We start from the raw sequence: 17,348 nt of genomic DNA, 5'->3' as shown, positions 1-17,348 counted from the left end.
TGTCTAAAGAAACTTCAACTAGTGACGGTGATTTGAGAAGAATTATTGCTATCTTCTTGCCCGTCTTTCATTGGAGTCCTTCCTTATGTGATTTTCTGTCCACAGCGCTCTCGAAAATGATAACTGTTTGAGGGCAAGTAGAGGTAGGATTTTGTCCAAAGTGTTTAACCAAATGTATTAAAAAAAAAAAAAGTCATAGCTCTGAAGTACATGAGGTACAGCTGAGACAACGTGGAAAGGTATCAAACCACCCACCACCACTGACTCTCCATAGACTTCTCATTGATGAAATATGTTGGAACAAAGTATAGACCCTCACCTTTCTTTCTTTCCCTCAGTCTTACCTTGGGCTATGCTGTACCACCTCCCCAGCACTGCCCCGAGAGCTGCTGGTGCTCCTGGAGAAGACCTCCCCCTTGTAGGCCTGCTGGAGCTGAGAGCAGGGGGACCAAGCGCCTGCTTTCTGAACGCTGCTTTCTCTGGCAGGCTTCAGTCTCTGCCCTCTTCTGTGTTCCTTCCCCACAAAACAAGCTAAAAAATAAAACTTCTATTAAAAGGAAGAAGAAGAAGAAATAAAAATGTATTTGCCCCCATTCTTTCATTCACTTTGCTTAATTCCTGCTGTGTTTGTCTCTTCAGAAGGAGAGACTTCAAGACAAGGTCCCTCTCCTGCTCAGCTCTGGTGTTGCAGTGTCCTTTGCCAAATCGGTACCCAGGTTTCATGCAGCTCTGTGTATTACACCTTTGGCTTCTGAGAAAATTTTGCCTTTTCTGTCCACAACAATCAGAAGAAGGGAGGCACAGGCGGCTTTATGAGCTGAAAGATCCAGAGACAGCTGCAAAGAGATGAAGAGAAAGCAGGGGATTATCATTTATATGGGCCTGTGGAGAGGGTTGCAAAATACGGCAATCTAGGTGGTCCCCTTGAACTGCCCTTCTCCTTTCTGTTTTTCTTACTCTCGCATATCTTTTTGTTTTTATGCTGCTTTTAGTATTGCTGTGAATTTTCTTGTTTAGGGACCTACTCTAACTTAGCTGGGTGCTGATGGTAGAGCTGAATGCAGAGTGTGTATACTAACACAGGGTGACAGGGGAGAAGTGCTGGTGTCTGGCTGTAGCTCAGCTGAAGCATCAAAATCAGTTGTTAAACGGATGGGTACAGCAAAGATGCTAAAAACCCTACCAGTGTTCTGCAAAACACCTGATGCTTGGCAAATTCACTCAATATTTCTTTAAAATAAACTATGAAAAAAAAAAAAAAGACTATAAAAAACACCTCAAGCATTTTATAATAATTAATTAAATCTTGCCTTTGTGGCAAGATTTGTGGAACCCTTGAAAAGCAGGTTTGTTGGGGGGGCAGAAGAATTCCTGGCTGCCTAAATCGGTTTGCAGTAGGCTGTTGCCTAAGGGAAGGGGAAGAGCTGCGCGATGCCCAGAGCCTGCTGGAAACTGTTCCGGTGGAGGCTGCTACGGGGATTTTCTAGTGTTTTGGCCCAGCTGTGCAGGCTTCCTAAAAGCAAAGAAGTACTTATTCCTTCATACAAGATACAGATTGCTTATAATGATACCTTTACTGAGATTATTTAAGTATTTGTTGCATTTATGTTAACGAACAGAACTGTGTACAATAATGAGATAGTCCTGAGACTTAATATTGGTCAAGTATGGTGAGCTATAACAGGGATACATGTATCTTTGTAATTCATTGTACATTAAGCATAGACATCAAGAAAAATGTTTGCTACTTCAAAGAGGAATGGTGCTAGGTATCTCAGTAGCATTTTGGTGATGAATTCTTAGATCATTGAAATCTATCCGTTTGCTTGGCTTTACAAGAGAGAAAGCTGTTATCGCTTTTTTTAGGGTAACATTGCGAGGAAGAAACTGCATTTAGTGTTACCTTGTCAGTATGATGTCTTTTATGTCTGAATGGGGCCTATTCAGTTTTGAGCTTAGAGCAATGGGAAATTCCACAAGTGACAGAATACTTGAAATAAATATGAATTACAAAGGACACTTCCTATACCCAGGGGAAAATTACAGTATTTCAGTATAATTTTTTTTTTGTATGAAGTCAGTATGTTCCCAGAAAAAAAGATGCAGAGTTGTGGAATTTCCACCTGATGTAAGTAACATGCTGAAGAAAGGTCTAAGTCGTGGTTCACAAAATACTAATTTGTTAGTATGAGTTAATAAAAAGTTCTGTGCCGAACGCAGTAATTAGGTCTTTCCTTTTGGATACTGGGGAAGCAAAATACTGTTACCAACCAGTTTGTTAAGGATTATGCCTGGCACCTATGGTCTGTTTTTATTGGTGCAGGTATAGTCTTGCACAAATTAAAATGCTAAACAACAGAGAGGCCTAATTTGTTTTCTTAGGAAAAGCTCTATGATTACGTATCAAAATGTATGTTATTACAGAGAGTTACTTTTGTCCAAACAAGTTTACCTTACCAAAGAAAAAAAAGTATTAGCCCAATAGTGCCATTTTAAGAGACTGTTTCTTTTCCAATATAGGCACATTCCAAAACCTGGCATTTAAAAACAAGGATTATTTTAAATTTTATGGGACCTTCAAGAAATTCTTTTATTATGTAACTAGCATGTTTCTTACTCCAGCTTTTCATGCAGTATCAAACAGGATTGTGTCTAGGAACAGATATCGAATGAGAAGCAAGTTGGAGCTACAAGATTTAGAGTGAAATACACTATTGTAGCCTATTAAGAATTTATGTATTTTAAAAGAAAATCAGGATTTTCACTATGCAGATCTATTTGTCATTGAATGTGACTGGATCTTCTGTACGTTATTGGACTTTTAGGATCTGTCCTGATATCTGCTTGCATACCAGATAACATAAAAATATTTTTAGGAAATGAATCAATCTTTGGAAGAAATAAAACTGTCTTAGATTTAGTGAAAAAAGAGCTTTTTCATAAAATCATTCAATATTCCTGGTGTATTTCCTGAGTCTTATTAGTTTTTGTTTGAAATCTCTTTTTATCTAGTTCTCATACCTTTTTCAGTTTTTCTGGACGTGATTAAAAAAACAACAAGTGTTTTATTTTAAAATTTAGATTGGTTGCTTTCTTTTGTCTTGCTGGACGAGAATTCCTTTATTCTTTCTCTGTTAATGGAGTCTTTTTCATACTTGGAGATTTCAACTTTTGTCTATTACCTGAGGAGCTGTGATTATCAGCAGAAATTTATAGCTTTAGTCTTGAACCATAAATAGCTGTGCATATGCTTGTCTTTGTTATCATGAAAATCTCCTTTGAAGGCTATGGGGATATTTCTGCTAATAAAACTAAGCATGTTTGTGACAGTTTGCATGAAGGTAATGTGCTTCTTGTACCTGAGATGCATATGCAGTTAATTTCATACATCCTGGACAGCTCGCTCTATTGATTAGATTATTCTCAGAGCGGAAGGTTAAACTACAGATATGGAAAACTTCTGCAGCAAAACAAAGCTCTTGAATTCAAGTAAAGAAAAGATGTGAAGACCAAGACTACATCATTTAAATATACACAAGTGTAAGTAAGCTGCTGATTTTTGACAGTGAGGGCACATACTACTAGAGTGAAAGGGCATGACGGCTCTTCCATCTCTGGGAAGGTTTACTTTAGTTGAACACAAGTTAGTTGGCTGAGTTAAAAGGTAATTTGGTAAAATTTAGAGGAGGCCAGCCTTGAAAAATCTTAATGTTTCCCTGACCTTAAAATTTGCACATTAAGGAATAAGTCTTCACAGGATCACTGGTTAAAAAGCTAATGCCCAAAGTGCTAGCACTTACTAAAGATAAAATATTCAGGTGCCTCTGAAAGGAAATTACCAAATTATACATCTATAAGTAGTAATAAATTTGTGCCTTTTTAAATTTCAGAAGATTTTAAATATTGCTTCTGTTTTCAATAATCCTACAAATCACTTAAAAATACAGGAAAAGATTTTTTGTATGTAGACATCAGCTGTATTTCTGTTGAATGCATATTTCATGTTCTGTTTCTGATAGCCTTGTTAAACATGGAGATGCATGCTTGGAAGCTGATGAATGTCCATGTTCATGGAAAGGAAAGGAATACTTTCCAGGTGACAAAGTCGTTTCTTCCTGTCATACATGGTAAGCAGAAATCTATATAGGTGTTTATTTCATTTTAATTGTTTGGTTATATTTCTCTTTCTGTTTCATTTTTATGTTTCTTTATCTGGGAATGATAAAATTTGGATTTGGGTAAAGCTTGATTTAGAAAAATCATTAATTTGATTATCAAGATAATCTAAATTAATATTCCTTGGCCAATGTTCCTAAAGTGTAGGAAAAATCTTTCAAACTGTGTAAATCAGTGACGTTTATGAAATTGAAGCTTTTTACTTCTTCATTTTCAAATTTAGTATTGAACCTGAGCAGTCTGAGAGCCCAAAACATAACCCCATGTCCATAAGTATAAATTTAAGAGACTACTGAGCAGTACCGTTTACTGAACTTAGCAACAGATAAATGAAATTGGTTGTTAATTCTTGTATGCGGAGGTAAGATAGCTGATGAATCAACTGGCTTTTAAAGGAAGTGTTCCAATAGACATTGATTGATAGGATCACTCATTTATGTCTAGAAAGTTATTCCTTTTATTGTCCAGTGTTGTGAATGCAGCATGTGCCTTGTACCTACATTACTTTGCAGACTGTCCTTGAGCGTTCTTATTAGAGCTTTGTACACTACCATTTCAATTAGCTTCACAAGAGTGATGTGAAAAAATACCAAATCTGCGTGATCCTGAAATAAACCCGTTTCCTGATGGGTTCTGTGTGTTTTCTTCTCTGTCCACTGCTGAATGTTGCCAGCTGGCGCTAAGCATTTGTCATACCAGAGCCTCAGAACAATGAGCCGTATTATCAAGCGTCAGGATGTTATGGTAGAGCTGGAGCCTCCAGCTTATCAGCAGAGCAGGTCCTTTTGTCCCCTTCTTTTAGCCTACCAGGAACATTTAACTGGTGTCACCTGGTAAACTGCTGCTCCTGGCCTGCACAGCTCAGTATAGCCCAGTACAGTGAAGGCTTGTCCAGTCAGCACTAACCACTGCCTTGTCTGGATGTCGTCGCCCCCTCCAGCCTTGTGCTGACTGCCTACCTCTGCCTCTCGTCAGGTCCTCAGTATCTGCTCTAGAAGATATTTGTAGCCCTTTGGTCGACTGGTGAAGCGACTTACAAGCCATCTCCACTGGGCAGGCAGGTAAAGCGACCCGGGTTATTCACCCCCTTATTTCCAAGGGCCTCTCTGAGTGGACCTGGTGTGGGATTGCTTGCATCAGAAAGAACAATTATATCCCACTTAATCTGTATGAGACTTCACCAAAGGCAGCAGCAGTGCAGGCGGGAAGATATTGGATATTTAGCCTTCTCTCTTTTTTCTGAGGCCAAGCCCCTTAATTCATGCGCAGATCCTTACGGCTCTCATGGCTTTTCTAGTCTTCCATGTCAAGAAGTAAAGACATGCAAAGTGCTAATGGCTTTTTGGCAATCAGCTGTCCACAGACAGGCTGGAAGTCTGCATCAAGCTCTGCTTCCCACAGAAGTGACATGTTTGTCATGAAGTGCAGAAGGTCTTTTAGAGTGCTGTATGTGTACGCATAGGTGTATTTGATATGTCACCGGAAATGTGCATTTTTGCTCATGTGAAGCATGACAGTGCTATGTGAGCAAGTCCACATAAGCACTCATAGCAGTTATCAATGACTTGAATGTTATTTAGCGCACAGGAATACTGTGGTGTTGGTGTTCAATATCATCTTATTAATGCATGATATAATATTAGTAACATAACATAATTTCTCCATTGAACAGTAAAATGACAAATAGAATAACTTGGTAAGTTGGCAAAACTATCTATGGAAAGCTGAGAACCTTCAAACCTAGCTCTGGGGTTTGTCTGAACTGCAATGCTGTTTCCCAGATTGTGAGATGGACTAGTTTGGTTTTCACTGTAAGCTGTAACTGCCTGAAGATGCTGTTAACATGCGCTAGCTAGATTATACACAAATGTTTTTTATACTAACTGAAGGTTATCAGAGCAGCATTTTGGTGCTGTGTTGGGCAAGGTAAGATGGATGGTGCAGTTAGCAAAGCTGGTTTGTTATTGTCTATTGAGACCATTGAGGAAATACTGGTTAGTCTCTGTGGGCTGCTCTGTTGGGCCTTCTATGTTCTTATGCAATTACTTATTTGAAATACATATTAAAAAAAGCTAGTCAAAGTTTAGAAAAAGCTGATAGTTCTGCTTTTCCAACTAGGACTCTCTAAATTCTGATATAAAAATGTTAGTTTACTTAATATGAAGGACTGGTCGAAGACATAGTGTATCTCTTGAGGCCTGCTTTTTGGCTAAAAAGTATGCAAAGAAGCTCCCTCCTCATTGCTTGTTAAGATGTGATTCTGCATGAGCCCCTGATGGATCAGCATGTTGAGAAGGTTTTGAATAGGCCAAGGGAAAAGCTGAACCCTAGTGTCTCACAGACAGCATGAGAAGCAGCAATTACTCTTTCAGCTCAAATATACTTTCTTTCAACAGCATTTCTCTGTCAATACGCTTGATTAGGTTCCTGCCTTAGGTGCTACTTTAAGGTGACTAGAGTTAGCTGGGGTGAGTCCTGCTACCATCTGCTTGTGCTTTGTTAAAGCAAACACTTTTTACATGTAGTACTTTTAACTTATTTTAGCAATATGCTTAGTGTATTTATATATGTGATTATACAAAGCACAAGCAGTGGGCCAAGCCAGTGATGGGATAAGCAGTGTCTTGGAAAATCTGGAAAATGACTCCAAGTTTTTTTAAATTATGTGCTAAGGGAACAGAAGGAAACATGATGCTTCTAGTAACTGGAACTGCCTTTAGTTTATATACTCTATTTTCTTGACAATTGCCGTTCTTACTAAAACCACAGTATTCTAACAGTCATGTATGATAGCAATATGAATATAGAAAATAAAAAAAACACTGAGATAAAGCTTAATATTAGTTGGCACTTAAGGATTTGAGATGACAAAAATTAGTAATTTATCAAGTATTTCCATAAGTTAAATTTATAGTTTATTCATAAGATGTGAAACAGTTTCACTTTAATTAGGAGATTAATCAATTAATGATTTTGAAAATAAACATACTGCATACCTATGTGCTGAAATGTTATTGCATAGTATGTTTAGTTTAACCTGTATTAATAACCTGTATTTAGTTATACCTATAATAAAATTATACTAGAGGATGAGCTCTACTTTTATCAATGGAATTTTTTGAAGTATCCAAGTGATTTAGGAACTTAAAAAATAACATTTTCAAAGATTACTTGTGCATTCAGGAAATGAAGTCTTATCCATTATTCTTTATAAATGCTTTTTACTAATGTAAAATTCCCATTCAAGTAGAGAGTGAATAAGAATTGTAGTAAAAGGGAACATTTCTTGTCGACTCTGTGATTCAGCTAGTACAGAAACAAATGTACTGGGAGAATATGATAAAGAAGGCTTTACTCTTGTGGCTCATTATTGATGTGAGTTACTAGAGAACAAGTTGTATTAGTTTTGGAGGCATTTTTTGTTTCCTTGTTTCAACAAAAGAAATGCCCTTCCAGTGCCTGTTTATTCTGGAACCTATAAAATCTAACAGGAAGAAGAACAGATTGTATGAGTTCAATATGTAACATTTTTTTCAGAGATTTTTTTTGTGCTGCTTTTAGTTAACAGTTAAAAATGCTTCTGTCCACAATCCTCATACTTAGTAAGCATGGCTGTAGTGTTTTTGCTTCTTCAGTGCAATAGCTGTAATCGTTTGTCCGTGGTTATGGTTGATACTATCATAATTGGTCGTACATTTTTCAGCATTTGCCAGCATGGATCATTTCAATGCACCTTCCATCCTTGCCCATCAATGTGTACTGCCTACGGGGATCGACATTACAGAACATTTGATGGACTTACATTTGACTTTGTTGGAACTTGTAAGGTTTATCTAGTTAAGGTGAGACTTTTTTTTAAAAGCCCCTGCAAAACTGGATTTATAAATTAGAGAAACTTTCTACAACTGAATCTCTTATAAAGTTTGTTGCTACTTATATTTTAATCCTTATTTACTATTATTCAAATAATAAATACAGTGTTCCAAGGGATTTTATTTGGTTCTATGCAGTAACAGTAGTTTTGATTAAAACACATGAGCAGGAGAAGAAAAAGCTTACATGCAAATTTATGGAAACAATTAAGGTAGACCTGTGGATTTCCAGTCTGATGTGCAGTGTGCAATCCACTTCCCCTGCTACCTGTTTCCTATCTGTACATATACTGAGCTTTACATATTATTTTTTAAGCTTTGATGTTGCTTAAACTTTGAACCGTGCATAACATAATAATAACACACTGAGGTTTCTGCTAATTGAACTATATAATATAAATGGTTATATTAGTTTATTATTATTTAAAGATGGCTATTTTATTGCTTTCTCTGCAGGGTACTTCTTCAATCACTTTCTCAGTTATTATAGAAAATATTAACTGCTTTAATACTGGAATCATTTGCAGAAAATACATTTCCATTAATGTTGGAAAATCGTTTTTAATATTTGATGACGAAACTGGAAATCCAGTAAGTTTCATTCCTTAACACTGCTTAAAAGGTAACAAACATACTCGGGGGGGGAGGGGTCCTGTTCATTGGTAAAGATATTACCATGCCACTTCAATTGCAGAGGCACAAAAATCTTCACCGTGAATGCTAATTGTATCTGTATAGTTCACTGGAAACCTTAGTCAAAATCTGGGGTGTATTTCATGAAAATGGTAAATGAGATGATCATAATTCTTCTGTTTAGCCTTGATGTGTCTAAGGAAAATCTGGACGTTTTGAAGCCAGTGGGAGTTTTGCTATAAATTCCACTGGAACTAAGATTTTAGTCTGTTCTGGGATATAGTTATATAGGAGAAATGTTCCTATACAGTTTCAGAAAATACATTGCACTTTTTGGTGTGCTCCAAAGCATGAGTTTCACTTTTGTTATTTTTGGCCAAACTGCAAACTATTACTGTAAATATTTAGTATTTATAACATTTAGTGTAAGTAGTACTATTTATGGTTTATAGATTAACTACACAAAGAAATTTGTGCCCCTTTGTATTGTCTAATTAAACCAGACATCTTCATCCTTGCTATAAATAATTCAGAGTCTGATTTTCTTGTAGGCAGAGAAAAATGCTTTATTGCATTAAATAAGATGGCAGTCCCTGGATATAAATAAACAAGTTCTTCAGGACGTTACATGCATGCTTATACCTGTCTGTATTTAAAAAAGCATGTGGCAAAGACTTTCTGAATGTAATGCTATATCATTAAGTGCAAATCTTACCTAGGAATTTTATGACTAATTTTGCACCTCCCTGTTGAACCATTGACATTTTAATCTTTGCTCCAGTTGCCATTACCCATTCTATAAATTTGATATAAAATCAACCTGTAAAAAAAGGCAATTCATAAAGATTCAACACTGTTCACAATCAAAATTCAGACCACTTTTATTTAGGCATGTATTCCTGCGTGGCCTTCTGTCAGTATGGGGACTTCTGTCTGAGAACCACCTAGGTCATTCATTTTACTGAGGTTTTTCATTTCCTATCAAGTGAATGTTTTGTAAAGAAATTACTTGCCTTATGAGCTGCTTTGGTTTATTTTGAATAGAGCTCATCTAGTTACATAGACGAACTACAGAAAATACAGGTATGGAAAGCTGGATTTTTCACTGTTGTTCATTTTCCGGATGAGCACATCACTGTCCTATGGGATCAAAGAACAACAGTTCATGTACAGATGGGTCATCAGTGGCAGGTAAGTGGAAATCAACATACTTGATGCCATTTGTATAAGATAATTATGCAAGTCTTTTTTAAGTAAGCTATGTTATCATGGTTTAGAGAGTAGGCAATGTGTCAGGAATCACATAGAAACTCAGTGGCAGAGTCAAGGAGAGAAGTATTCAACTACCATGTCAATTAAAATACTCTTTCTCATTTACAGTATTTTTTGTAGTCACTATTTACTATTTAACTTCTGTAGCAAAGGAAACTAGTTTCTTTGGGGCAACATTCTCCTTCAGTATACAACCCTTATGCAACTGGAACAGGTGTTGTTTTATTGAAACATCAAAAAGCACATTGCCAGCAAACAGGTCACTATTTTGAACAAAAGATCAGCACCTTTCTCAAAGGCTTGGAGATTCTCAGCGTCATCGTAGTTGTAAGGGAATGATATTGATGTTGTCAAAATAAAATATTTTCCATATTTTTATTATCACAAATGGCTGAACTTTTTTGGTTGAATTTAGCTAAAAGCATCAAATCCTGACGATTTTATAATGAAGCAACTGAAAACAGGAACTTAAAACAAAAAGCAAGATTGAAAATGGCTGTGGCTGGTAGTGTTTCGTATCATGTAGAAATATATGGGTATATATACATTTTTTTCAGGGTGAATTGACTGGATTATGTGGAAATTTTGATTTGAAAACAGTAAATGAGTTGAGGACTCCAGATAATTTTGAATTAACAAACTCACAAGAGTTTGGAAATAGTTGGACAGCTGTAGAGGTACGTAGTAACAAGAATATATTTGCTAGTAGATTTTGAGCTGTTACATCATATAATTTATCTTTGAAATCAGAAATTCATTCCTGGAAGTCCTGATCAGGCAGCAATAGAAATTGCAGTATCTATGGTTCTTGTAAGTATCAAATCCATTAAGCAGAACAAAATAATCACTTTTTTTTTCTCTATGCAGTGCTATAGTGTAGAGAAAAATAATGTGCAATATTCTGAATGTACAACTGTTTTGGAAGACATTTCAAGAGTAATGGAAACAGTTCAACAGCCCTTCAACATACCTCCATTATTTACGTAATAGAAAATCAGTAAATATAGTTTAAGTTTTCAAATTCATTATCTCTTGAAGCAGTTGTATATTTTACATTAATGAACTCTGAATATTAAGCTTTGTATAATGAAACTGTGTTTTGTGATAAATACATGGATTCTGAGCTTGTTACTCAAAACTAGAATATATTTTAAAGTAAAATTCCATTAAGTGACTTAAAAAGAAAAATGGAAAAAAAATTACAGCAGTGATAAGGACTGTCTGATGCAAATCAGGATGATTCCATCAAATGATTAGCAGAAAACTCACAACAGTCATTATTCCGTTTATCAATGCTTAACTCAGTCAACTGTTAGTGCAAGTAGTCATTTTTGCAGATAATAGAAGAGTTGAGGGCATTCCCTTTACACTGTGTTGTCAGCTTAGCTGATCTTTCATTTCTGGGAAAAATTTAACTGTGAAACCACAGCAACGGAAAGAAAAATTATTCTTTCCATATGCTGTAAATTTAAAAATGGAACTTTTTACCCTCCTGTGTCTCATGGTATTTATAGAAATGTTACTTCCTAGTACTTAGAGTAAAAAGATCTGATTTCTAACTCTTAATGAAAGTCATCTGTGTGATATTTGTTGTTTACATAAGCTGGACTGTTCAGGTGAATAGAGGCTGCAGATTGGGAGTGCACAGCAGCTCTGTTTAGAATTGCATGTTTATGTTTTCCTGTATCACAAAAATGAAACATTTCTTCTGATTGAGTATTTTCCCTTTTCTGCAGATTAGCATCCCCTTTTAATTACATATCTTAGTTTATCATAACTCAAACATATGTTTCATAAATGATGCATTTGCCTTGTGCTTTATGTCTCTTTAAAAACAAAACTGTTTTGTAAGTTCAAACGTAAAGTGGTTATGAAACAAATTTAGCACCTTGATGATTTTTCTTTCTGGTTAAGTGTGTTGACAGCTCTGACATTCGAAATCCATGCAGTTTGAATCCACTGAGAGAGCCATTTGCCAAGAAGGAATGTGGAATACTGTTAAGTGAAGCATTTGAAGCTTGCCATCCAGTGGTGAGTTATGATGGCAAATAGAAAGATGCGAAAGCCTGAATGTATATCACTGGAGAAAAACTCACATCACTTTAAATCTTAATCATGTCTTTCATAACAGAATAATTTTAACTGCCGTAGCAAAACAGAACACACAAAAGCCTAATCCTATTCTGATTCTAGAAAGTGAGTATTTAACTGGATCTGTCATAATGACCGTCTCCACTTAGCTGATTTAGACAGTAAGGCATCTGTTAGTGTCTTCTTATACCAGTTTGGCACCTAGCATTCTATGCTGGTTAATCCTATTAGTCCCTTTTATAATTAACGGAGACAGAATTATACCCAGTTTATGTTACCTTTTTTTTCATGCCAAGTACCATTTGCATAATCATAACCACTTGCTTTATTTTCCTCAAATATATTATATGTTAAGCACATTTTCTAGGCATATTTAAATAACTTCACAGCTTCTAGGCAGTATCAGATGTGAAGAGCTTGTTCCTAGAAAAAAATGGACACAGCTCCCTCAGGCAGCCAGCTAAGGAAATAAATGGGCCATGCAACTTGTTCTGACAGTCAACAGGCTCAGGTTCAGTTGGAGAATGGGGGGACTGATTTCTAGAGCAAGGCATTATACTGAAAATGGCATATGCCAAAATGTTCAGGTATTGAGACTGCGTACATTGCTTAAAAACTGTAAGTGTCAGACTGACTCCCAGGGAGAAAGGAGATTTCTTGTGAAAGACAACCAGGAATCTTACAGAGAAGTTTCATATAATATTATTTTGGAGCAAAATGGAAGTTGACGTATAACTTGTAGTAATGTAATACTGGTTTAGTCCACTGCCTAAGGCAGTGACCAAGTTCCTTCCAAGTTTGTATTATTCAAGTGTAAATCCATGTAGAACATGTAACTATTCAGTAAAGCAAATTAGCACTGACAGTTTTCTTTGAAATTTTGTCACTTAGGGCAAGACTTCAAAATAATCTAAGAGGGAAAAATTCCATGAAATTGTCTAATTATATGAAGAGAATAAACCACTCTCACATAAAAAGGAGTACTTCATTATTTCTTAATTTTCATCTAACTTTCTTAACACTTCTGAGATTTTTTTTATTTGTGATTATGTAAAGTGAGTTTCTCTTACTATTTCATAAGCTTCTATAAGCTTCTATGTAGTTTAGTAAGGTTTAAATATTACAAAACTGTACAAATCATAAGCTTGCAGGAGCATCTTAGCATGTTTCTGTTGGGTCATTGATTTGACTGTGCTGCTGAGTACTGTACAAGATTTTTTGATGTTTTTTTAGTTAACTATTCTTCCTGTGTTTCAGCCAGACATTTCAAGTAAAACCTTTAATACTTAGAGGTCTTACATGTTAAGTTTTGAAAGACTTATAGCTCTGTATTGAAATGACTGTTTCCAGTGTCTATATGAATAGTTTTTGATTAGCGATGTTTATGTTTCCAGATTGACGTCACCTGGTTTTACTCAAACTGCTTGGCAGACACATGTGGTTGTAACCAAGGAGGTGACTGTGAGTGTTTTTGTACAAGCGTGTCGGTGTACGCGCACCAGTGCTGCCAGCATGGAGTGACTGTAGACTGGAGGTCCCCTAGAGTGTGTCGTAAGTTTATTTAACCAGCATTATCAGTGGCTGCCACTGTATATTAGACCCAGACTGGAAAGATCAAGCCCGTTGAGTTGCCTAAGCCCAGGAATTTAAACACCAAGCCACAGTAGCAGAACTACTTGAGCGACTGCTGGGGGGAAGGAAGATCAGTAGGTGCCTCTCACTGCTCTCCGTGTTTGTTTTGGGCCAGCTGGATTATAAATTCCTTTTCATATTTGTGGATGATATACTTCTGTCATTTTTTCGTGTCCCATAATGTGAATGGAAAAGTCATGGAAAATCTGTGTTATGATATGGCATGCAGGGCATCTCCTGAAGCATTGATACAAAGTTTACAATTCACATTACTTCCATATTTAGAACTTCACTTCTTAACAGGGTCTAGGAAACATATCTGGCTAACAGCTGTCCCCAGAGCAAGAGTGAAGGATTAAAGTGTTGTGAAGAAAAGCAAATAGGATTTTAAGCAGCACTTTGTCATTACTTAATATCCCCATTCAGCAATGCTGAGGAGTTATAAAAAAATCTGAGGCCTTGTTTTATGGTACCTAGTGTGAATGCCTAACACAAGATTGTGATTTCCCCCAAGAAAAGATGTGATGGAAGAGGGCAAGACTGAAAGAATACTTCAAAGCAAACAGGCATTGCTCTAACTTTGCAATGGCATAGAGAGACAATGTAATGTGCTCAAAGTCGCACAGGAAATTGGTAGTAGAGCAACAGGGTTACTCATAATTTTTGATAGAAATTGTATGCCTGTGTTTTAATGTCAGCATGGAAAGACAGCAAAGCTTGGTCTTAACCACTAGAGGTCACAAAAGGACAACCTTACATATATGATCTTAGTACTTGCTGCTAAAGATAATATTTTAATTAAATTAGTGTAATTTAAATTAATATTTTATTTAAAGTAATAAAATAAATATTTGGCAAGTGAATAAATGTGTGTGTACCATCTAACCTGGCCAACTTCAGCAGTAAGGGGTAATGGAAAACCTGTTTATCTGTAGTTTTCAGTGCTTCAGAATACCTACAACTATATTTCTTTTTTTTGTCTTTTTTAGCTTATGACTGTGAATATTTCAACAAAGGTAAGTCTGAAAGGAGCTGATAAAACATCAACAGAATTTTTGTGTTCTGTATATAACTCTTAATACTTTGTATAAAAATGTGTTGATGAAAACAGTTGCAAATGATATCTTATTTAAATAACAAAGATTCTATATTACTGGTTTATTTTGCTTTTCCAAAGGCTTTTAATTTCCTGACCTTTTTAATGGTGATCATGGGCCTTTCTCACTAATATATATTTAACTCAGCTGCTTTGCTTTTATGGGTCATGAATAAATCATTAAGTGATTAAAAGAATATTCAACCCAATAGTACTAGTGGCACTACTTGCTTAAGGCATATTCTACATATTGCACTCCAGTGTTGATACCTGATGGTTCTGTTAAACCAGTTATGTTCTCCTGTGCAGCCCCTGGAGGGAACCAGTTAGGAAGATGTATTTCAACTTTGTGATTAGGGAATGGCTATTCATTTAGGTATGCCCACCTCGCTTTAAATTCCTAAGTGACAGTCATTGCAGCTGCATAAGCATGGATTTCAGAGAGGGGGGCCAAACTGGTCCAAGGTGTTTGAGTAAAACTTAAGTCGTTAATCTGCACTGGGCTCTGTATTGCTGTGGTAACACTGCAATCAGTATTCAGACTATTTTGAAGTTATATTGAGAGTGTCTGCATAGTTAGATGTAGCATAGATATTACTACGTAAACCAGCCTGTTCTAAATAATGGTCAGGGCTTCTGCTATTTTATAACTGTTTTTATCAAACTTGTGTTGAAGCCAGTCTATCTAGATAGATGGTCTGTGATATTTTGCTCTTGTATTACGCTCTAAATAGCAGCAGCTCACTCTGGGAAGAGTCTTGGAGAGGGAATGAATGTAAGTTAGAAGAAACTTTTGTACCATGTGTCAGGCCCAAAATATATGGCCAAGAAATTTACTGTCTTTGGTGTTCAGATTTTTGAAAGGATTTTGACTGGGTTCAAGTTGCTTATGTAGAGGAATTTTATCCTAGTCAGTATTAAACCTTTAATTTAAATAAAGTCCAATTGAATGTAAGAAATTATTATAGTCTTACATTTTCTTTTTGTTTTGTTTTGTTTTGCAAATGAAATACAGTCTGACACTAGGTAATCTTACTGCAGTTACAACAGATAGAAGTGCAGTGCCTCTAAAACCTCCGGTGGTAATGAAGTGAAGTCAGATGTTAAGAAGTACGCTTTTGAAGTGTGGTGTTAGTTTTACTTGTTACTGAATTCTCACTGGCAGAAATTAGTCTGCATAGTAGAGGGTTTTGCATGTGACTACCATGTAATAAGCATGGTTATAATATACTTCCCACTTCTTACCTTACTGCTGTTTGCTTATCCAGCTCATCAGTATTCAACATAGGATGTTTCAGAGCTGCCAGTGGGGCAAAAAGTCATTGCAGTGCTGAAGATTTTCTTCTCTACCTTGAATATAGAAGCACTGCCAAAAATTAGTTAGGTTTGGGGACAGCTAAGAAACTGTCTTGGACAGTTCAGAGAGGCTTTCTCAGTGTAACTTTGTCATGAATCCAGAGCAAAGTAGTTCCAATCCTACATAAACTAAAAGCAGAAGCCTTTTGTCACTAGTAGGGAGAAATTCTCAGCTGGTAGCTGTGATTTCTCAAGTTTTGGAAGGGCCTGAGGTCTAAGACTTTAGCATACAATATCATTTCCAGAACAAAAGATTTTAAAGTCATTTTTAGATGGTTTTCAGCTCCCTCTGTCCTTCTACCACTGAAGGTAGCCAGGTATCACGGTGCATGCTTAGCCTGAAGCTGGGCATGGGCTTGTGTCCGAACTGGGCTGCTCGTTCATGCCATTAGAATCCAAAACTCTTGTTGAAGTGCAGCCTCCTTAGGATTTCCAGACTGTCAATGGCCCTTAAGATTAGGGAGAGCCAGAAAACTAGGGAAAGCCGCAAATGGTTGCAAGTCACAGCTCAAATTTTTAACCTCTTTGAACCAAGTTCAAGAGTCTATAGTATTAGCTGCAGCTATCAGCTGAGAAGTTCTGGGTGATTTCTAGCCTAGAGGTCCACTTGCCGTGTTCTGGTTTGTGTGTAAAATGAGAGTGAGGAGAGTTTCTCAGGTGTGGTCTAATATGTCTGGTTTTAACAGAGAAAATTACGAAAGTCATTCCAAATAGTGTTTAAAAAATAATCTGTAAAATACTGTGCTACAATGTAATTGAAACAAACCAAATAAGTGTGGCATTGGGAGATTTGTGAAAATATCACTTGCTCCTGGCTTTGTTATTTATAAACAAAATATGTCCATTCCTCTGCTTATTTAGCTGATTTCTTTATGTCCTACTTCCCCAGTGTTATGTGTGTACTTACACTGCTCACGGTATTTTTTGCCATTTGATGACAACAAACTCTCATTCCATGCAAAATTCCTCACATTTTGGACATAATAAATTGATTTTAAATAATAGTGAAAAGTGTATATTCAGTTCAAGCATACAAATAAACAATTTAGAGGGATCCCAGGATGGTCTTTATAACTCTGTTTACTTATAGATCAAATTGCTTGGGTTTCTGTCCAAGGGAAATATTGAGGACTCAGCTAACTTTATGAAGTGACTATGAAACCCAAGTGCATCAGAAGCAGGGAGGAAAAGGAGAAGCTAATCATGAATCTTGTGAACTG

The 17,348-nt window shown here is 36.3% G+C and overlaps 1 protein-coding gene across 1 annotated transcript in view; it reads left to right on the top strand.

Annotated features, from left to right (window-relative positions):
- Positions 1-17,348, top strand: part of OTOG (otogelin) — a 110,601-nt gene that overhangs the window by 48,576 nt on the left and 44,677 nt on the right. The window contains exons 23-30 of the mRNA XM_067295513.1: positions 4,020-4,127; positions 7,880-8,018; positions 8,505-8,639; positions 9,726-9,872; positions 10,511-10,630; positions 11,868-11,984; positions 13,439-13,595; positions 14,666-14,692. Coding sequence (XP_067151614.1) covers positions 4,020-4,127; positions 7,880-8,018; positions 8,505-8,639; positions 9,726-9,872; positions 10,511-10,630; positions 11,868-11,984; positions 13,439-13,595; positions 14,666-14,692 — 950 coding nt within the window. The remainder of the gene's footprint in view (positions 1-4,019; positions 4,128-7,879; positions 8,019-8,504; positions 8,640-9,725; positions 9,873-10,510; positions 10,631-11,867; positions 11,985-13,438; positions 13,596-14,665; positions 14,693-17,348) is intronic.

This window comes from Apteryx mantelli, chromosome 4 (assembly GCF_036417845.1).
Source record: "Apteryx mantelli isolate bAptMan1 chromosome 4, bAptMan1.hap1, whole genome shotgun sequence".
NCBI lineage: Eukaryota > Metazoa > Chordata > Aves > Apterygiformes > Apterygidae > Apteryx > Apteryx mantelli.
The sequence above is the reverse complement of the archived record's forward strand: the minus strand, read 5'-3'. Positions and strand labels throughout refer to the sequence as shown.